Raw genomic sequence first — 23,985 nt, forward strand, 5'->3', positions numbered from 1 at the left:
AAAACAACTTTACATTAATTTCAATCTAGCATATACAATTATGGCTAGTAAGATTATGTTGACTTAATTTTCTACAGTACTAGTGAAATTCTTAAACTAAGGTTCCTTAAAGTTTGACATTATATTCGTGTGTCCGAGATACCACAATTGCGCTTATATTCATAACACTAGTTTCAGTCACTCAGAAGGTTTAGTTCCCTTTAGACGTCCTGTTCCGGTTGTATCAGGAAATCAGACTGCCTCAACATTCACATGGTTTAAACTAACAAAAAAAAATATAGTCTTTAAGTTTTGTACCACATCTATATCCCATTAGGTTGTTAAACGAAATGAATAAAAAGTAAAACAACTTGTCTACACAAAAATTATCAGTGCAACCCTTCGATTGTCTCTTAAATATATCTCTCTCTTCAGTCGGTAGCTCATGTCTGAGCGCCGTGGTCAGCAAGGAATAATCTGGAGCTTACAATCTGTTTCCACCGGTTTCGTTGCTGTTTTCGGTTTCCAGCGCTTCTCTTATAACAGTGTCTAGCTTTGAGGACGACTAGTCATTCACTAGAACTGTCTATCTGGTTGGTGAAGGGCCACGTGATCTATTGCCTTCTGTGTTGCCAATCAGGGTCAATTTCTCCAAATTCTCTTCGCCTCATAATATCTATATATAGCAATGACCTAACGCATTATCTCGTTTCAGCTCACTTAGAGGGTGCTATAATGCATAGCCTGAACGTGTCGCTAATCAACCCCGGAGAATGCAAAGCGAAGTTATCTTCGGATTACCCTCACCTGCTGGAGCAATACAATGAAGATAGCTGCGTGTGTGGACAGCCTACTAACCCATTGAATAACATTTGCAAGGTATTTACTAAGAGTTAAGGGTACAAAAGCCTAACGGTCTTATAAAAGACACGACGGAGTTAGAGTTAGTTAGAGTCATTTTTTTCCTCACTTAGGGTTTCTATCGAATTTTTTGTTTCATCAATTTTTTTGTTTATGCACTGGCATTTATTGTTACAAATTAGATTGGCAGTAAGGCCAATTGCGCCCTTACTTATTTAATTATTTTAATTGTACTATGTTTCTTGTAACAAAGTGTAAATAAATAAATAGATTACTATTACATATAGAGGCCCTGTTATCGGTAGTAAAGTTTTTTTTTTTCAAGCAATTCCTGTTAGAACTTCGTTAAATTTATTAATATTATTTTATACCGTTTTTGTCTGTATTGTGTTCGCCATAATTGTTCAATTATTGCATTAAATTTCTCTTAACCTCAAAGTATCCAACAGTAGTATGTAGTTTTAATATTGGGGTTATTGCAGGTGGATATCGGAAGTGCTCTGGCGTGTACCACCGGTGATGGTCGATATGTGATGCAGGGCGTGTACTCTTGGGACTCAGGTAATAATCCACTCTTTATATATAATTTGCTAAATAATTACTATTAAATTGTAAATATTTAGTATCCAGCAAAAACTTTACAAAACTATAAATAAAAACTGATCATTATCAATAAACACGAAATAGACAAATACTATTGGTGCGGTTTAACTTACTTGCCAATACAATTTACTAAAAAAATATTTGCTTTAAATTAATTGGTGTATTGCAGGATGTCAAGTCGGTAACCAGATTGCATCATTCTACAAATTCGACCTCGAATGGTACGAATGGTCCATTGGTTTGATCGAGAGCGTACGATTTGCGCAGTTCACCACCATCACCACTGGAAAAATAACAGGCTTCAAAAGCGGAGTACAGACCCAGTTTGGTCAATCAGGTGTCAATGGCCAGTTTGGTTCCCAATTTGGTTCAGGTGTAAAAACCCAGTTCGGCGGAGCCAGTGAAGGTTCATCAGGTATTGGCTTCTCAGGCGTCAAAGGCTTCGCTGTTTCCGGTAAAGGCCAGTATGGCTTCGAAGGAGCCGGCCAATCCGCCAACCAAGCACAATTCTCAGCGATCAACCAATTCGGCAAATTTGGAGCCCAAAACTTCGAGTCTGGTTTCAATAGCCAAATCAATTCCCCAATCAATAAGGCGTTCAGCGCGTCTTACTCAGAGAAAAAAGTATTCCAAACCGAACCTAAAATAATAACATACACGACTAAACCCGAAATCGTTACTTTTACGACAAAACCGGAGATTTTCACTTTCACAACCAAACCCAAAATTGTCACATACACCACTAAACCCAAATTTATCACCTATACAACGAAACCAAAAATCATAACGTACACAACTAAACCACAAATTATCACTTACGAAACGTCAGGCAGTGGTAATAACCCACAATATGTAGCCCCTGGTGTAACATTTAATCCTAATTTCTCCGATTTGATTGGACACAAGCACGATTCTCAGTGTAAATGCGCTAAGAAATAATTTTTAACAGTATTTTAATCTCCCGACAGCGTTTTGCTGAATAAGTTATCAATATTTTAAAGTGTATCAATAATTTTATAGCAGCGCCCTCTATTATTTTAGTGCCATAATGTTTATACATTTGTTACATTGGAACAATTAACTTCAGTTCCTAATCCGAAATCAATAAGCTTGACGATCTAACAGGCACATTCTAATGAACCTAAACTTTATAGTTTTATTTCGAACTAAATCGTTATTGTAAACAAAAAATGTAAATACATAGGTTATATTACATTAAGGGCTTTTTCCTTCAACTTTTCTCAACTATCGAAAAGTATTTGTTTCCATACCAGCTTACGTAAGCATAATTTGTCTGTTTTCATGACAGTACACAAATGAACTTATTACTCTATTTTGCTGAAAAAAGGCCATATATACCTTATATATTATACGGCTTAGCGTAAAAACTGCCATTTTAATAACATAAGCACGATATTTATAAGAAAAAGTATTTTTTGACGATTTTTATTTCGAATTAGACATTTGACCATTTTGGAGTTACTCCGAAATGGTCGACTCTCTAATATAATTGGTATAAGATATAAAATAAGTTTATTTTTATATAAAATTTTATACGATTATAGTTATTTAGTCAATATGTAGTATATATTGATCTATTTTATAATTATAATAGGTTTAAATAAATGGAGGTACTTTACAAATATTTGTTGTTGTTTTATTTTAATTTTGAAGCTGTTCTAAATTTAATTTCTAGCGAAATAAATAATCAGTTAAGACATTCAATACCATTGGCACCCATGAATAAGATTTCCATAAATTATTTTCTATTATTTATTTTTAGGAACCAAATTAAAAATCCATAATTCTCATATCGATATATTCAATTAAAATTTTAATAATTTAACGGTACTTATATTAAAATGTCTGAAACACAACGCCGAATTCACAACTACAGTCACATTAACAATAACGAGTGAAGGAATTGTAAAATTTACTTTTGGCCAAATATTTTAATCGTTGGATTATTCACAATAATAATTAACCTAAAATATATTTGTAACCTAAATTTTTTAACAACAAACAATGTTTAATAAATTTATCTATTTAGAAACGAATACAAATTTATAACCGTAAAAACCACATGATAATACAACGGTTAAAAAATTTGGCGTAATTGTTTTGTTTAGTTTTATAAACATAACTTAATTTAACTATGAAAATATGCAAAAAATATTATTTGGACTGGTGATATTTACAAATAACATTTCTTTACCTTTGTGGAATGATCAACTTAGTTCTTAAAGTATATACAAAATTAAATGTTGTTTATTTTTACCTGGCCCAATGACCAGTATTATTTGCCCAATTATGAATTGATCACATCATGTAATAGGTATATCATACAATTTTTTTTATATTGAACATTTTTTAAAATTAAGTATACTGCCATCTACACTGTTGAAGTAATAACATAAAGTTTATATATAGCGCTAATAGATGGCGTATGTTTCTTAAATAATCGTAAATATATTATCAACCGGTTTTAAAGGCAAACTTTAGTTTAAAACTACTTAGCGATTATACATTTCAATTAACAGTTGAAAAATCAATCGTCTTAACTATGATACAATATATCCAAAGTGCATTAAATTTAATTTTGGGAAATAAGTGATACACAAAAATATTTTCTTTATTTATGCCAACAAGCAAAAGACAAATACTACCAATCTCAAGAAGATTACTGTTACGTAGCCAACCCAAATCTCAATAGAGCCTATAAGTTATTTTTCGTAATGTTTTTTTTTTAAATCTATGACAATTAATGTAATTTATTATTACATTTTATTGAGATTGATAGTAAAAAGATACGGCCGAAATCAATAGGAACGCATTTGAGAAGGACGAAGTGTTTTTTTGGATTTAATTTAGTGATAATTGGTGAATTATTCTTAAAATTTTTACTCAATCATGTTCGTATGGAACTGTCAAAAATATATTTTTTGGCTAGAGCACGAACTCTACGATAGTTTCGCGGACGTCAAAGCTAAAATGTCAGTTTGTATTAATGTCATCGAACCTCTTTGGTTTTTTTTTAATCACTTGTTCTGTAAGCAATATAAACTGGAAGCGTTCGAGATCTAGGTTCATGTAACGTACCTATGCTTAAAATATCTTGGACCTCATACGAAATACTACTGTGCTGGACAGAATACAGAAGATCAAAGCAGTGCTTATGACGGTTAAGAAAAGGAAACTTTAGTATTTCGGACACGTTTTACGTAAAACCAAAAAAATACTTCCTTAAACTAATCATACAAGGCAGTGGTAGAAAAAAGGTGAAAAAAGGCAGCAGACACCCGTCTTCGATGAAGAATTTTCCAGATCACAATATTGGCTGGAAACAATCCAGCCAATAATAAAATAATGAGCCATAATGATCGCCAACCTTTAAAAAGAGTTGGCACTATAACAAAAAAGAAACAATACAGGCCTTGAGACAAAATCACGTTTTGACAGGCGTGACACACTATCGCTAAACGAATTTGCATGAGAATGGCCCACGCTTTGTCATGTGACCATTTTAATACAAATTTGGTTGACGCAAATTGAACTTTAAAAAATAAACCAATAAGGTTTGATAATGATGAAGGTAAATATTATTATTTAAAGGATCTGACGTGATTTTATTTTTATAAAAATCCACCAATTTATCAATTATCTAGGGCATAACTAAATATCTACACTGTGCAGACTACGACTATAAGGTGTTCCTTTGAGGTCTTCTATAATAACAGAATATATTCATAAATTCCATATTATATTGCTTTTCGCTAAATGTTAAATGGCATTAAACAAATAAATAAACTATACCTATATACAGACAATTAAGATGTCATTACAACTATTTATTGTATTTTTAACAGTAGCTTAATAGTAGAATAAAAAAATGGCTCCCTATTAAAACAGCTCCATTTTTAATTCCATAATTTTTAATCACTCCGTAATGATGTATCATGCAATATTGTGGTGGTGTATGCTCTTTAATTCCATATTAATGAAAACAATTGCGAAATGAATGAAAGTAAGGTACAAAGTTTTGCCTTTAACCTAAACTAACCAGATCACAAACGCCTCAGAGTTTAAAAAATATCGAACCTAACCTAATGTTACTTACAGACAGACTACTACTGTGAAAGACAATGTCATTTACATGCATGTAATATCAGTTTTTAATTTTTTTTAAAGATTCATAGCAAAGCCTTCTTAATATTCTTGGTTTCTACATACAAGTCGTACAGAACTATTAAAAAAATTGGACCGGTTTTGAGAAGGAGCCGTGATTCGACCAATTTCCTAAAAACAAATATAGTAAAAGGCAAAACTTTTGTTCAAGGGAAAAACGTAATCAACCTATCGTAATTTAAAAGGGTGAGTACGAGCTTTTTCGCAAAGAAATACATTTATAACGTTTTCTTATAATCACTAACCACAGTTAACTTTGAGAGAATTTGAATATGTGTCTTAGCTACCTTAAAATGATTTACTTGCATGTTTAACGAGTCCTGAAATAGTCTTCAAAGAAGTTTACGTAAGTTTATTACCCTTGTGAGGGGCCCTAGTAAGGGCGATTCTGAAATTGAATTCACTTGACATTTAATGTTCTTCAAATTTTTATTTGATTTAGCTAATAGAACTTTTAAGGATACGAGGGCAGGTTTATCATTCTTAAAACTATCATTCAATATAATATGAAATGAATGATTACAATTTGAACTTGCAAGAGGTATACCAATATATTGAAAATGCTATATTCACTTTTAGCATATATTAGGAACATTTCTAAACGATCTGTTTTTTACTTTATCTCATAAACTAAGTGCAATCCAGCTGTAGAATTGTATATTATATACAAACATACACAGGGAAGAAGACAGATTTCTGTATGTCCGCATATTATATACGACAATTTGCTTGTAGTATATATGCTTAGTAACTACATATCAATATTTTTAAAATATATTCTACGTACCAAATAATTCTACGATTCTAAACAACGAGAACTGTTTTCTTTTTCATTGTGAATATAGCATTTATAAATTAGAGATAAAGATACATCTATATAGATAGATTTGAGTGTAAATAGAATTTTAGTGAATTTAAATAAATCTTTGGCACAGCAACAATAGTTATATTTATATAAGAATAAAATTATGTATTTTCTACCTATACCTTAAATATTATTTATATTTTGATTTAACTTTTTTATTTTGATTATTATAACAGGAAATATATTTACATAGTTGTTATATTAATTTCGTAACATAAAATACATACAATCAATAAAAAATAATTACACATTTTTTCTCTGATTTCATTGCTTTATTTATAAAATAACCCAAATTGAACGCTACCTTTGGTAATAACTATGTGTATTCACTTTGCATATTTTTATTGCGTTGACTATCTTAATTAATATTTATCAATGTTTAAAAATTATTATTTTTATTATGATATTAAAACAGCTGCCTTTAACGTATAATTGCGCTATATTTTTATATTTATTTATTTTGAAAATATTAGCATTATTTTAATCAAGCATGTATTTGGTTTTGAAGGTCTAATTTTAATTTGATACCTGTTCCTAACATTAATTGTAGTTTTGCATTAATCTGTGCAGATTTGATGTACGTGGAATTATTTTTTGATATCGTTTAATATACTGCTAGGCTAATAGTGTGCCCCGAAAAAATTAAATATCGTTCTAAATCTTATTTAATCTGAAAAAGAAATTTTTTTTGATTATCTTATTATTTTTTATATTGTTATATTTAAACGATTTTATTAAAACTTTTACTTAAAATGTTCTGGGCGCCTATTATTAATATTGTGTTGGTCTTGTTAGTGCTATTTCAAAACTAGTGCATTTTATTTCTATCTGACTAAATGTGTATGGCAGTAAATATGGCCCTTGGATTTTAAGACTTACAAATTAACTTCAAAACAATAGATACATAACTAAAAAATGCAAATATTTATAATATGCATTTGTTTAATTGTTGTATGGTAATAACAAAAAACAATTACTAATCATAATCTTTCACATGACATCAATAAGTTGAATACTTTGACAGCGACATATTAACGATATGAAAACGATAGCGTTTCACGCTCAGCCATTTTAAAATCTACTATTTTTGACATACCCACTTAATCAAGTACACCCATTACACATATACAATATTTAATATATATATTTTTTAATAATATCGATTTTGCTATATCTCTCGCACAATGATAAAAATATATTCTTAATATTCGAACAAATTTTATAAAATGTATAATTTACAGGTAAATAATATTTGAATATTATATAGTAGGTATTATACCAAGAATGAGTATATATATATCCAATTAACGAAGAAAAAAAAGAAATAATATTATTACTACATTAAAGAGCAATACAAAAGCACTTGGAATATAGAGCTTTGCACATATATATATATATACATAATCTCTATATATACATATAATTCTAGTGTACGTGTGTGAACTGCTCTTAAACGGCTGGAGCGATTTGAATGATTTCTTTAGTATGCGTTTGGGTAACGCCCTGGATGGTTTAGAGATCACAAAAACCATCCAAATTAAATTTTAAAAAATATTATTTGTCATACTATGGTATAGCATGCAGGACAACGTCTGTCTGGTCCGCTAGTATAAATATATATATACATATATATATATATATACGTGTTGATACATCGTTAATAAAATACGGCCATAGAGCAGTAGCTCAAGTTGTCATCTTCGGCTACGTGTTACCAATGTAGGGCGATACTCATGCTTGGCACAATACATATTATTGCTATTATATAAATTCCGTAATAAATTACGATAATTCTATTTAAAAAAAATTTCACCCGCTTTGAATTTTTGAGCTTATTTAACGGGCTTCGTAAGACGTTAAAGATGTATCTTTTTATACACTTTCCTCCTGGCTGCTTTGGTCGGAACGCACCGAGTTTAAGTCTGGCTCTCTCATTGGTGGAGGAGATCCGAATGGAAAGTCCTGGAGCAGGAAAATAAAAGAAAAAACTGTTTTTAAAAAACGTATGCGTGTACTAGTGTACGCACGTAAGAAGTGAAACTTCTTTATAACCTTATTTTTCGAAAAATGATCTACTATATATACTTCTAAATATGCATCTTTACAGATTGGTTAAATAAAGTTAAATTAGATGAAGTTTAACAAAAGGCTTTTATTATCTGAGACATGAATACAAACGATACAATTATTTCACTACACCTTATTACTACTAAGATTAGTACAGTTTCATTAATTGTAATAGTATTATTACTATCATTGTCATCGTTATTATATATTTTTGTTATTAATGGCTTCGAATCTCTTCGAAACAAAACGTGGCCCTACCACAAGAAAAAGATGGCGCGTAACTGAAAAATGTGACGCGTAACTGAAAAATGTGACGGTAATTTTTTTTCAACCCCGATAAAGAAGTTTCACCTCAATTGTTTTTATCACAAACTATACTGAATATCCTTGATATTACGTTTAGTTACCGAGAAGTTTGTGAACAAACAAATACAGTAACGAAACTTGACACTCTTATTTGGAAGCCCATAGCTTCAATTACAATAAGAATACCAAACATAACATACAGGTCGAATTGATAAGCTTTTTTTAAATTTAATTAAAAATACTAATTAATATTACTTGTTTTAATGTTATGAATTATTCATTTGAATTGGAAAGAAATATTATAGAAAAGAAGAATTAACAAAATAAGTGACAAGAATTTAAGAGATAAATCAGGGTTTGCTGACGTTACATATAAAATAAAACAACTAAAATGCAAATGGGCTGGACATACCTTAAGAGGAGCAAAATTGTAACACTATGGCAACCAAGAGGCCATAATAGAAAAAGAGGTAGGCAATTTAAAAGGTGGGCCGATGAAATCATGGAAATGGCTGGAAAGACCTGGACGAAATTAATGTACAGTAAAGAAAAATGGAGGACAATGGAGGAGGCCTTTTGATTAAGAAAAACAATAGTTATAATGTATATATTTTGTACTTCTGATATAATGCTATAAATAAATAAATTCATTTAAATTAATTATTCTTATGCTACATGACGTAAATAATTTGCTAAGATTTTAACGGATTAACTCACCTGTGTGGGTAGGTTTCGCGGCGCTGGTGGTGCAGGGGGGGGATCTCGTGGCGCTCGGGGGGAGGCACATTCGGCGCATTCCCCACCCACACTGCGGACTGAGCGGCGGGACCACGACTCCGGCATACACCTGAAATACGAATAAAATATACATAATTTATTCATATAACCAGGGCAGTTACAACTCAGGGTTCAACTCACTCAAACAGGGTTGCGATGACTGCCCTTCTTGAGCATTCCAAAGGCTCGGTTGCCTCCCTTTCCCATAAAAAAAATTCCTCTGGAAATACTCACGCGTGGTGAACGATGTGTGCGCAAGGTAAAGAAGCCAATGGTTCTGGTCTATCAGCGAGTGGTTCCCGACATTTAGCACACGCAGGTGCTGCCCAAGCGCCGGCCGCTTTACGTTGTCTTGCGGCTGCGTTGTTATCTCCCAACGCTGTGTAGATCTCAGCTAAACGTAGACGCACACGGCGGACTAGCATCTGGAATTAAAATATTTATTGGAAAAAGAAGCGAAATTCTATCTAAATATTTTACACCCTAAAGGCAGGAAATGCACCCGAGAGCCCTCTGGCATTGAAAGTGTCCATGGGCGGTGGTATCACTTAACATCAGGTGAGCCTCCTGCCCGTTTGCCCCCTATTTTATAAAAAAAAAACCCTGGCTTATTAGACAAGGGTACTTTATTTGACTGGTAGACATGTTCTAACATCTATTTGCGATATCTTCAGCGGTGCCATATTCCATTTAGTTCTTTTGTATTACGGCCAAAGAGTACCTACTGAGTTCAATCCCATTACAGTACAGCAAATTCCTATTGGTTTTATCTATTTATATTATTTGAAATACATAACTAGACTGGCCATAAATACTGTTACATACAAACTCTTCTTATTTTCAACTTTTTAATTATTTTGAATTTGGAACACCTGTATTATTTCTGGCTGGACTAGGTAGCATACCTTAGATCCAACAGAAGTAGCAACCTCCAGCAGCCGCGTGTTAAACTCCAGAGGTCGGCAATTGCATATTCGTCCTTGGACCCGAAGAGCCTCAAGACATCTCGCCGCACCGTCCATTGCCTCCATCTGGGCCAAACGGTCTCCCAAAGACTGTCCCGCACCCATTGCTACTTCGTAATGTCTGAAAAGGTTGAAATCAATACAGAATTCTCAAAGATTTAGGCCAAATTTATTTTTTTATAGCGGTCAGTGCTTATGATGAATATTTATAATGCTTTTAACCTTTTTACGAACTAAAATAGATGCAACTCGATGTGTTGATGTATTTGGAATTAATTATTTGATTTTAAATTGAATTTCCGGACATATTTTTACTATTTAGAGCAAGCATTTTCCCCGTCGTGTTCGTCACATCCACGCGATTCTTTATATATTTAGATGTATATAGTTTCAAACGAAATCCGATTATTATATCTCATATTCTCCTTATTTCCCCACATTCAGTGGGTAAGCCAGTCCTCACGAGTTACATACAAAGTGAAAACTAAATCTCCAAATAAAACTTATAATAGTAACATATTAGTATCGGGGAGTTACAGATGCCTTATATTGGTTTCAAAAGCAAGGTAATTAAATTTAATAAACGCATAAGTGTACTCGTAGTACCGGGAGTTGTTACAATATAAGTTTGAAACTTAATAAAATATTATTGTTATAAATATTTACATTATTAGTCATATTAAAATTGGTACATTCTTATATTATTTGTATGGTACATATCATATCAAATGTTATTAAATTTATATCAACTACAGTGTCTCACGCAAATAATCATTTATTGAATAATAATTTTTTTCAAGACTTGTTTTTTAAAGACTCTATTCGGAAGACCTTTCAATTATTTTGGTAAATTATTGTAAACCTTAATAGCCATACAAAAGTGTTTTTCTAAACGGTTCCAGATTGATTTTTGGTACAGCCAATTTCTCCCCATGTCTACTTCTTACTTCGACTTCTACATTCGACTAAATATATATATTTTGTGCACGAATAAGGCCATTTCTAAAATATAAATACAGGGAAGAGACACAATTTTGAGCTTCTTAAATAAAGGTACGCAACTATCAAGACAGTTTGCTCCACAAATTCTTTCTATTGAGCCTTGACACTTCAACGGAATTTCCGTTTCTAAACTATGATTCATGATATGATGATGATATGACTCAAAGGACCTAAAGGGAGGATCCTCATCCAGTCTAACCATAACTTAGCGGGTATGACGTCATCGCAGTCGATTATTGGTGTACCAAAATAGACATGGCATCTGTCATGGCATGGCATGACCTGCTTAATAGCATGGTTATCTGTGCTGTGCTTCGGAGAGTATACTATCAATTCCATGTACTACTTTTAGGTAGATATAGACTTCTTCTTTTTGTGCCTCTCTATTACTGGAGGTTGGCAATGAGTTTCTCTCTAACTCTTCCGCAGTAGCAATACCTGTCGACTCCCTAACCTTGCTAAGCCATAATTAAAGGCGGTGGTAGCGGTCATGCTGTATCACGTGGCCCAATTACGCAATGTTCTGCTTTTTAATGACTGAGATAGACTTACTTTATATGAATATATAAATACTTACCTCAAAGCCTTGTTAAAGTCACATTTTCGTCGGTATACGTCACCCGCTATTCTCACAGCTCGTGCGAAACTTCCTTGATCACCAGCCACGGTTGAGAGGCGCAGGGCTTCCTGGAATCGTTTAGAAATTTGATACTCCATTCATGAATACTTACGCAACAGAGCAGAAGAATATATTGCAGATTCAAAACTTTAATAGAGGAAATGAATACTCCTCTTATTCATTCTTTCCCAAGATTACAGGGAATACTTGGAAGAAAAGCAACGTAATATAACTCACCACATGAACATCACTCAACATATATTATGCCTTATGTAGTTACTTGTAATGTATTAATAAAGGCAGAGGATATTATAATATATATATTGTCACAAAAAAATGGCGCTACAATCTTTTTAGGTCTGGGCCTCAGATTCCTGCATCTGTTTCATGATCATTTTTTAATCAAATAGGCAAGTAGGTAATCAGCCCTCTGTGCCTGACACACACCGTCGACTTTTTGGGTCTAAAGCAAGCCGGTTTTCTCACAATGTTTTCCTTCACCATTCTAGCTAACTAGCTAATGTTAAATGCGCACATAGAAAGAAAATCCATCGGTTCACAGCCGGGGATTGAACCTACGTCCTCAGGGATCAAAGTCGTACGCTGAAGCCAACACTGTTCAATATAAATCACATACTACTAATATTTTAAAATCATATTTTCTGTATAAAAAAGTAAAACTAACATTACAATAATCATACGCGTCCCCCAACTCTCCTCTTGCCCTTAAAGCAGCGGCCATTTGTAATAAGGCAAGTCTGTGGTGTCGAGTGTTGAGATCAGTCGCGCGAGGTCCGCGGCCGAGGTCACACGCGCGCGCCGCACAAGCTACAGCTCTTTCTGTATCACGAAGGCGACGCCAAAGTTCTGAGAGACCTACATAAACCTGGAATTGGCAGAAGAAAAAACTTGATTATTTTCTATGCATCACAGAAAAGGTCAGATAGCAACATTTCAAATCAGATATCAGACCACGATAGTCCATTTTGTTACCGACCCAGAGAGAGAGAACTACTGACTAGTCTTCTGGAAATTTTGATATATTTGAATAGAACTTCTTTCAGTTATTCTCGTTTAAGAATCTTACTTGAAGTAGAAGTGTATTATCGTTTTGTGCTTGCGCAACAGCCAATGCCTTTTGGAAGCTGTCCATCGCCTTAGAGAATGCCCCGAGCTCCAAACTGACGCTGGCGACTGTGAGATGTACACAACCGGCGGTTGAGCCTCCCCCACAGTCATTGTATAGTGCATGACGAGCATAGGAGAGTGCTCTAAAAATATAAATTTATTTCAAAGCCATTAAAAATATATCATGCAATTGTACGAAAATGATGTATATCCCAAAAGATTAAAATTTCTTGTGAATATATATGTAATTATAATAGAATATATATGTAATTTTTCATCCTTATTCCATTCTAAGAAATAATGTAGTGGACTATAGTTTGAACTTGCCTGTCTAATCCACCAAGTGTCTGTTGAGACCTGGCCAGGTTGAGATAGGCCTCAGCCCTCATAGGAGCTGAATCCAGCTCTTCTGATATACCCAGTTGACGGTTTGCAAACTCCAGAGATTCCCTGAAAAATTGTAGTGACTTATGTAGTGTTATCATTTATCAATTACCGTAACACAGCATACGAACTGTCTACCATATGCCGACAACGAATTATCTCATATTTCGGCCATACAATGGGCAGAGGCGATGTGATGTGTTCGCTAATCAGATGGACCAATCAAGCAGAACATTCATCGTCGTCAAAACTGTACACTGTAATAGAAGCGCTGGACAGAAACCAGTGGAAACAGATAGTCCACTTGAGATGTTTCGACTGGCTAACCACGACGCACCGAAATGAACTACCTACTACTGAAAGAGAGAATATAATAAAAGTTACTTTATTATTTATTCTGCCAGAATTCTGTGGATCACGTAAACGCTCGATGCGAGTTCTGTAAGAACTCCTTCAGAATGCTGTTTTAACTGCTATGTCCCGGCAGGGCTGTTTGCATAATCTACGCTACAGCTTCTTTTAATACGCAAAAATTGGCCACTAGGTTGCTGTCGGATGCCCAGCTACTAAGACACTGTTTTATGGAAGCTATATGTTTCAATAAAAAAACTATTAAGGAAAATTGTCGATAACTCTATACTAACATTTAATGTTTATATTCTGACTGAATTATATGTATATTTTTTTAGGCGTCAAATATATCATGAACAATAATCTAGTATTATTAACAGCCATAAAAACATCAACGCAAATATGTATGTCCTTTTAGTGCGGAGGCAAGAAAAGTTTCCTTTTACAGTGATTGGCCAAACGGAAAGACGGGTCGTAATGTGTCACTCTACCTGTATATCACCTTCTCAAAGCTAGTTGTTAAATGAAAACACAAACCTATACTTCCCGAAGTCCATAAATGCCTGATAAAGATGTCCAAGCAATGCAAATTTATCGCTCCGATGTCTAACGCCTCGTAACGCTGACAGCCATATTTTAACCGCTTGTCGTTGTTCATTCTGACTGTAAAGTCTTACCCCGCGCTCAATCTGAAAAACATAGTTTTTTTTTGTTTATTAAGATAACAATCATCATTTAATAAAACTAATTAGTAAAAAGCTTATGTTCATTCGAAATAATTATACATTTTAGCCTATAATATAAAAGACAACCAAAAATTGGCGCCAAAGTCCAGACGTCACTGCGCTGCCACAGATTAAGTAAACATTACCATAGCCAACATTTACATAACCTTTTTACTAAAAAATATTAATGGAAGAACGGAATAAACATTTTGTTTAGAATAACCTTATTTAAACATTAGGTATATATTTAAGGAAACGCATATATTTAAATAAATATATATTTTTGAAGAACGGAACAATACCTTTAAAACTAGTTTTCACACTTTAAAACTGTCCTTTACATCGTATTTCTTTATATTACAAGTATATTCGTAAACAAATAATATATAACTCACATAAATATACATTTAATTTGGATTATTTACCTTCCGCCTGGCTAGATATTGGTCGATTCTAGATCTTATGATCCGGAAGCATTCACACCATCCCATAGAAGGCCGATGTGCTGGCCCGAACCGCGCCCCCCATCGCCCATTGCGCACCTCTGTTGGGAATTCCTCGGAGAACGAGTATAGTTCTGCTAAAAGTATAGAAAAATGATACATTGTGCGTAAGAATGCCGGTTATAATATAAAAACTACCACCCTATTGTTAATATACAGCTTTAAGAAATAGATACTATATACAATTTTTAATTAAAAATAAAGCTAAAATAGATTATACCATGTTTACCACGAACATTACATATTAACAAAGACAATGTACAATTATTTTTCGTGGTATCTTTGGTAATGTGGAATGTATAAGTGTGTGACTTTTCAATCTACCTTAAATAAGCCTTTGCATAAAATACAGAGCCGTGATACCTGATCGTAGGTTCTATCTCGGCACCAATAAAGTTTTTCTATGTGCACATTTAACATTCGCTCGAACTTTGAAGGAAAACATCGTGAGGAAACCGGCTTGCCTTAGACCCAAAAAGTCGACAGCGTGTGTCGGATACATGATGCTGATCACCTACTTGCCTATTAAATTGACAAATAATTTTGAACCAGGTACAGAATCTGAGGCCAGACTTAATAAGGTTGTAGCGGCTCTAATTATATATAATATAAAATAATTCAAGGCATAAAGTATAATATTTTATTAAGTATATTATTTTTAGCATAGTATATACCAGAATATGACTATAATCTAGTTCTATAATCGGGTTGGGATTGTTGTCGGTTAGGAGAGACAGCACTTACTTGCTCTTAAAATCTTTAAATACATATTTCAGGTACTTTAGATAGGTTTTAGCGTGGAAATACTCCATTGTTTTTTATTTATAAGTTCTAACACAACGTGTACCTATGTATAAGAGTATGACATAAATAAAATAAAATCAGTCAATGGCGCTACAACCTTTTTTATGTCTGTGCCTCAGATTTCTGTATCTGTTTCATGATCATTTTATGAATAGGCAAGTAGGTGTAGCATTCTGTGCCTGACGCACGCCGTCGACTTTATAGGTCTAAGGCAAGCCAGTTTCCTCACGATGTATTCCTTCACCGTTCGAGCTAATGTTAAATGCGCACATAGAAAGAAAATCCATTGGTGAACAGCCGGCGATCGAATCTACGACCTCAGGGATGAAAGTCGCACGCTGAAGCCACTAAGCCAACAATGATGAAAATGATGATAAAAAATATGACATACACTTCAATTATATTAGAACATATGCAAGCTATCAAGGGACAAAATTAAACAAGCAATCACAATATACAAAAAAACAACAACAAAACAAAAACTAAATAGAATAACCATTATTCCAGGGTAATAAAACTATAAATTTGATTATATGCTGCGTTCAAATACTTTAGCAAAAGCGTTTAGACTACAAATTTGCCTAACGTATTCAAACGTTCTTAGATTTGTCTCTGGATTTATGTACTGGTATTACATGAGCCGTTTTCCATAGCTGAGGTAAGATACCCAATGATAAAGATTTATTTATTTAGAATTTTACTTGTTTCCGTGACTTCTATGAATATTAGATAGTTAGGGCAATTGGATAATTCATAAATAAATTTAATATAAGACTGAGAAAATGAGGATGAGGAGGAGGAGGATTACAGTTAATAATTTCCATTACATTAACTCTATACTAGAACATTTTTTACGTTAATGTATTAATTATTTAATGTGTCCATTATATTTAACCGCGTTTTAATATGAATTCGTTTGTGTAATTAATTGTGTCTGCGATATTTTTCATCTTACACTTGAGTCAACAATATCACAATGATGAAGAAGTTTCTTGTTGTTACTTTAAACTTAAAAGCGTCAAGCGACGACCTGATAGCTTTTACGGGTTGAAAGTTTGTGAATCGAAGAAGTTCTTTTAAGTACCGCGTGTTGGCATGTCTTATATTTTTTTAATTTGAAATGAAATTTATTTATTTCCAACACACAAGTATAAAGTATTTCTAATATTAATCACTTATATAGTTATAATAGTACTTAAAAATGTATAAATAGAAGTAAAAACAAATTTAAAAGGTTTGATCCCTGTGGCAGTATACCTTTACAGCTGTATTTCCTCGCCGTATTGCGATATTTATTCGTTCAGCTTCTTTCATTATTTAAGGTTACAAAATCTGATCTTAAAATTCTTTTTGATTTTATTTATTTTAAATGTCTTTAGAAACAACTCTAGTACTGTATGAAATAAAATGTATATCTATAACTAAAATAGTAAAAATAAGCTGACCTGGGGCTTCATCGTGGCGGTGTCGCGATGGGTCAGGCGAGCTAATCAACCGCGAAGCAGACAGCTGGTGCGCAGGCGCCCTGCTGAAATACACAGAAGGCTATTTAGTTTAAATCCTTTGTTCTATAGTTCACGAAGTTCTGGGTTTGCAGTTAAACACATATATATATATATATATATATATTTCCCCCAGTACGCGCTCACGCTTCTGCATACTATATTTTAAACTATATCATTATTAAAAGGGTAGGCAACAAACACTTAGCTTAGATTTTAAGTTCCTAAACGAAATAAATTCATATGTAAGACGCTGCCTTGCATGCCTAATATCATAGTAGTATCATAACTAATATTTTTATTCTTCATTCCCTGCATAATTTACTGTAGGTAAAATACTAGAATTAAGCAATACACTACATTTGTGCTACGTGCAGCTCGCATTATAGCACCACAGTTAATTCCAAATATTTATATATATATATATATATATATATATACGGCAGTCTCAAAATGTAGAGATTAGGAAACAACCTGAGCTTTTAACGAGCGTCTATTGTTCCCGTTCGTTTAGTACACTCTAAAATACCAAATTGCATCCGCAAATTGCGTCTTCAAAATTGTACATCGAAACAAAAATTTTAACAGTCCAACAACTTGTACTTAATAGCAATATACACTTTTTTGGAAACAAATCACAATCACAAGCCTACAAAAAAGCTACCCAAGAAACGCATTTTCCTCGCCCAAGGCGTTTTCTACTTTAATCTTTAAACGCCTTAAAACAACATTCGGTAACGATTCAAAACTTTATACATTCACTAACAAACTTAAACAACATCTTACTCTTATTGCGACAATATTTTAATTATAAAATTTAGGGGACTAGGAGTCAGATGTATCCTTCATCTACTACATCACACTAATAGCCCACGACAAAAGAAATCCTAGTGTGGGGGCTAGTGCACTTACATTAAATCTCCTTAAAGTCCTCCTCCAGTAAATATCCTTATTTTATTATGTATAAAATGTTTTCTTTCTTCTTCTTCATTTGATTTATATAAATGAAAAAGCACTTACCCGAGGAAGTCGCGTGACTCGAGCGAGTCCCATGACATATTCCGCGGGTGGAGCCGGCAACGTCACCTGTTAGCCGGGTGCATTCCACACTCTTTGTTCCGCATAACCTATGAACACACAATTCATATAAACCATAAACATAGGTGATTCTTGGATTCTGTAAAGATCCTCAGCTGGGGGCATACATTCCTGTGTCTAGGACATTGTAATTATTTATTTATTAAAAACTAGAACTATACAAAAATAGTATTTTTAAATGACAAAAATCAGTGATCCAACCCACTAGATATAGTAAGCCATTGAGGACGGAGTTCATAGTTAACATGAGTAACACAAGTTTGGCTCTGTATATCGAGAGCAAATAACGTATAAATGGACTAACCAGTCAGTTTTTAGTTAAACAATATAAAAACCAATATAGAGAATTTCTTAATTTTGTAATTTAGCCTCTATGGAGTCGTTCCAACACTAAGTAATTCAAATTAAAGATAGCATTAGTATAAAAATTGTGCGTGTACACACGTAAGATGTGAAAATTCTTTATGACCTTATTTTTCGAAAAATGATCTACTATATGCAACTTTACAGAGATTGGTTAAGTAAAGTTAAATTAGATAAAGTTTAGCTAGAGGCTTTTATTATCATTGACATGAACACAAATAATACAATTATTACAGAATATCATTATTTATAATAGAATTATTTTTGTCATTGTCATCGATGTTATATATTTTTGTTATTAATGGCTTCGAATCCCTACGAATCAACCGTGGTAGGGACAAGAAAAAGACGGCGTGTAACGGAAAAATGTGACTCGTAACGGAATAATAAGACGCGTAACCGAAAAAGTGACGGATTTTTTTTAAAACGCAGTTAAAGAAGTTTCACTTAAACAATTACAAGATAAATAAAAAAAACAAAAACAAATGTCAGTTCCAAGTTGAGATATAAGAAGTCTATAAGTCAAGTGGGTCCTGGTAAACCATATTAGCCTAGCCTTCTAGATCTGGGTCACAGCGAAATGTCAGCTGAAAATAGGTCAGCTCAGCATCTCAAACACATAACCTGTATTCCTTGCTATAGGTAATAATGTCCTTTTACATACGTCCTAACCTATATACTACTGTCTAAGGACCTTTCTTATTTTAAGTAGGTCACTACATTTCGACGGAGTGTAAAAATATTTTTTGTTACACCGCTTTTAGAAGGGTTGCGGCTAATACAGAAGCCGTTATACATATTATATGGTAACAGATTTAGAATTACTAAGTATTTGGAGATACAAACGCTCTGCTGGAAACTAGTGATATTGTTGATAGCCATTTGTTCTTTGCAGTCACCGATATGTAAGTGAATTATTAATATCACACAATATGTATAGGAAATTTTGCATGAATAACTCGACTAGTGAGTGGATTTGGATCTACTAAAAGCGGAAGCACGAACGTAAATGTCGTTTGCTTAATAGTATTCCCTGTACCTATACCAGCTGAAAAGAAAATACTATATAGCATTATATATTTTTTAATTATGTTATATAATATTTTATTAGATAGTAACTTTTTGAATGATAATTGTAATTTTATTTTTGTTCATTCGGTTATGCACTTTACTTTAAGATTTTTTTCCTGTAATCGCTTCTTAGCGTGATAATTATTTTCATAATCGTACTATGTGAAATCTCTATGAATAAATAAAGTTTTTTTCTATTTAAATTATTATAAAAAGAGTTGAAACAATGTGCTTGGAACTGATCAGTTATAGCTTGGTACACAGTTGTGCTAACCTCGGGGTTAACACTCGTAGTATTGCAATTAACAGTTGTTAAACTTTAAAGAAATCAGTCCCAAAATTCAACCCGTATTCCGGGACTATAAGCAAAACATGGACACTGCCTTTACCGGTTAAGTATGCCAATTTAGCCTAAGGCCAAAGTTAATAAGCTGTAGCCTTTTCGTACTACCTTCTTCGCATTAAAAATAATACATGTTTTTTAATTATATATAAGTGTCAAAAATAATTATGCCCGCCTTCCTCTGCGATTAGAACGGACCCATTACGGACTCCGCTACACTGGTTACGATGATTTTCATACACGCCGTCTCCGCTTTGGTGGAAGCACATCTATGAAAGTTATCGCGGGCAGTACTCATAATAGTAATGATTTGATGATAGTTTTACGCAAATATTGGTTAATTTATATTTGTTTATAGAATTATGATGTAATAGAGCATATAGGCTGATCTTAAATAACACCGCCAACTCACAACGCGACCTTTTAAGAGTTGGTCGGTGTTATCTTTATATAACATAGCTTTATTTATCTCAAATTTGATGTCAATTCTGATTATACGAACAATATGAAATCCGGTAGAATTATTTTAGGACCAAAAATAAAGAAAGGCGCCACATCACAATACTTAAAATTATCCAGTTTTAACTAAATATCGTCTAATCAAGGCAATTAAATTTGAATAACGTATTGAGTAAAATCAGAGAAATAAAAAAGAGATATGAAAAATTATGAAGAACTCTTTTACCCTAAAATACATACAATTCTATAATACTAGACTACTAAAAAACTAACTTAATTTTTTACAACATATACTAAGACTAATATTTACATTAAAAAATGGTAATAAATTAGTTACCATTAGTCAATAATTTTAGTTACTATTTGCAAACCTTTATAATTAAGACTTGAATGTTCTGTTACTATAGAAAAATTAAATGTATAGTCAAATATAGTTGTTTTTTTTTTACAGAACAAACGGCAAATGGGCAGGACATGGCAGGCTCCTAATTTTAAATGAGTTGCTCGTTTCTCGAAGGACCCTAAGTAATATTAGTTCGGAGTAGTAGTTAATTGTTTTACATTTTGTCGAATAGTTAAGGTAATAAAAAACCTCCCAGACAGTCCGTAATATGATTCTCCAAATAAAAAAATCATACGATTTTTTTGTTAATAAATAAATCACTTAATTATAACTTTTATCTTCATATTTACAGTGTTATCGTATTTTATGCGACAAAAATGTGTTATAATTAGGAACATACATACAAGAAAGTAGCCATGATAATAAAATTAATAAAATAAAATAGCCTTTTTATTTACGCTAAAAAAACAAAGTAATATTTTATAATATATTTTCCTTAGAACATAAATTACATTAAATCTTTTCCTTATCTATACTAAATTATATATTTCCTAATCATTTTGCAAGAACCCTTCCGCAGGTGGACGCCTCCTCCTAGGATTTCCAGGTATCTCGTCTGCCCTAAGTTGACCTGTTTTAGCATTGAGATCGCCCATACCTATATACGTATTATATGCAAGATCCAAGGGTCTATAGAAGATAATAAAATATCATTTACTTAACTGTTTTATCATCTATAAATTAATAGTACATAATTATGAACGAAGAACGAGAAAATGCCCAGAAGGGTTCAAGCTGTGATTTTGGTAAGAGGTTATCTCGTTATTAGGTTTTCACATTTGTGCTTAATTTAATTAAAAAGTAAAAGTTTTCGCCTTTTTGCCGATCACTTCTTAGTTGTTTGCAATAAATAATTCATCAAAAAATTATAAATAAATTGCCAGAAGTCACGCGATTATAAGACTACGTCAATTAATAAATTTATTTAGCTGCAATCGACCTGAGAACCTAAATATCCATAGTTGCCCCTTTTTTTGCTTAAGAGTTTATGACGTGAGTGAGATTTACGTAAACAATTTTAAGTATAAATTATTGTATAATAAAAATTTTAGGTTATAAAACGGTTCATATTAAAAAGATGTTTAAATTTTCTCTGCCATAAAAGAGTCTTCTTATTTCACACTAGAAGTGTTCCTATCTCACAAAAGGTGAGCCTAAAACCTCAATCTAGATACCTATTTTCTAAATATTCATATTTTTAGTACTTACAGCTTTTTGCACTTCACTTAATCCAAGCACTAAGCCAAAATGACATTAAATACATTAATGCATTTGTTTTTTGATTATTTTATTGTAATTTCACGGTAAGTCCTTGTTCTGACTTGGAGCACACCCCACACTGAGGGATGTTGTGCAGAGGAACAGTGAAACCTATGGAGTGTTATATTTTAAATTTAATTGGCTTGTAAAAAATTGATAACAATTATACGCCTTTCACGCTGCATTTTGCTTTTTTTTGCCATTGTGAAACTTTGTTACAGATAGTATTCTTGTACAATATAAATAAAAAAACAATAAAAACTGTAATCATTATACAAAAGTGGAATGACAGGACAACATTAAATATTTTAAAATATTTATATAAATTTACTTGCTATTAATTAATTTCTCAACCAAAAATTTTTATATTTATGTATAGTGTACTTTAAAACTATACCTACTTCAATTTTCAGACAGGCATTTACAGTAATATTGACAATATGAAAGATATACCCTATATCGATATAAGATTTATCGTTTAAACACGACTCCATACATTTGCAGTTCCTCAGCATCCCGCTGTCCCCTTTCGCCAAGAACAAAGCGCATGCGCGTGTAGAATCGACACATCAAAAACGTTTTTCCATTTAAATGCACATAGTATGCCTAACGCCTATTATTAGTTCTTAAACCACTATTGCTCAGTGGTGAATGAAAAGTAATACCAGAGTGGTCTTGGACTCAGAGCCGGATTGCGTCTGGTTCTTTCATTTTTTTAATCGGAGAGGTGATCAGCCTTACAAAGTTTTCCTTGTACCAACGAAAATATGAAAAGAAAATTCCTATGTTGCACGACGCGATTTGAACGCGCACAATTGACCTCAAGGATTTCCTGTCAGACACTAGGCCTGTCATCTGTAGTGAAAATATATAAAATATTTGAATATATACGTGAGTTTATTATATTAAGAAATGTTTCTATTAACAAAATAATAGCTGGCACATGTAAAAAAGACTCACTTTTTACACCCTTTAATTCCCGGGAAGTCAATAGGTATCTATACTATTTATGGGCCAATGATTTTCAGTTGGCATAAAATAAAATAATGCTTAATATAGAAACAATTTTTTTCATATATTTGAATCGCATAACGTAAGTTATAAAGATTGTCTATACACCGTTTAAAAAAAAAGAAATTCCCGCCAACTCGATCATCAAAACGTCGTATCAAAAAACAAACGCATAAACACGCTTTCAGCTCCACAAATTGAAAGAAAAAATATTGTCAGCATCAATTTTAATCCAAACAGTAATAAATTGGCATCTCTCAACGACATTAGACGCACACAGCCACAGTTTATTATTAGAGGACATATTTTGTTAATCCCAAATCAACCCTCGACTTCAGTCCGACGCGTGTC

The 23,985-nt window shown here is 32.8% G+C and overlaps 2 protein-coding genes across 4 annotated transcripts in view; one reads left to right on the forward strand and one right to left on the reverse strand.

Annotated features, from left to right (window-relative positions):
* Positions 1–3,023, forward strand: part of LOC123717446 — a 38,559-nt gene extending 35,536 nt beyond the window's left edge. Inside the window, exons 12-14 of one of the 3 annotated variants that reach the window (XM_045673434.1) lie at positions 695–858; positions 1,323–1,401; positions 1,613–3,023. In XM_045673434.1, the coding sequence (XP_045529390.1) occupies positions 695–858; positions 1,323–1,401; positions 1,613–2,382 (1,013 nt within the window). In that variant the 3' untranslated portion in view covers positions 2,383–3,023. The remainder of the gene's footprint in view (positions 1–694; positions 859–1,322; positions 1,402–1,612) is intronic. The other 2 variants (XM_045673433.1, XM_045673435.1) reach the window with 2 other exon arrangements.
* A 5,122-nt stretch (positions 3,024–8,145) lies between these two features.
* LOC123717316 (43 kDa receptor-associated protein of the synapse homolog) lies at positions 8,146–18,698 on the reverse strand. The gene is made up of 12 exons (XM_045673239.1): positions 18,647–18,698; positions 17,570–17,652; positions 15,243–15,394; positions 14,630–14,781; positions 13,685–13,807; positions 13,317–13,500; positions 12,915–13,115; positions 12,188–12,297; positions 10,549–10,729; positions 9,878–10,068; positions 9,584–9,713; positions 8,146–8,455 (listed from the first exon to the last, which is right to left on the reverse strand). Exons 1-12 carry the CDS (start codon positions 18,682–18,684, stop codon positions 8,366–8,368), a joined length of 1,635 nt encoding a protein of 544 aa, XP_045529195.1. The 5' UTR covers positions 18,685–18,698; the 3' UTR covers positions 8,146–8,365.
* Positions 18,699–23,985: the final 5,287 nt, after the last annotated feature.

This window comes from Pieris brassicae, chromosome 12 (assembly GCF_905147105.1).
Source record: "Pieris brassicae chromosome 12, ilPieBrab1.1, whole genome shotgun sequence".
NCBI classification, from domain to species: domain Eukaryota; kingdom Metazoa; phylum Arthropoda; class Insecta; order Lepidoptera; family Pieridae; genus Pieris; species Pieris brassicae.

Coding starts and splice junctions, on each gene's coding strand:
- LOC123717316 (XM_045673239.1), bottom strand. CDS start 18,684: ATGTCATGGGACTCGCTCGAGTCACGCGACTTCCTCGG. Junction 17,653..18,646: donor GAGTCACGCGACTTCCTCGG/GTAAGTGCTTTT, acceptor TGTGTATTTCAG/CAGGGCGCCTGCGCACCAGC. Junction 13,116..13,316: donor ATAATACACTTCTACTTCAA/GTAAGATTCTTA, acceptor TGCCAATTCCAG/GTTTATGTAGGTCTCTCAGA.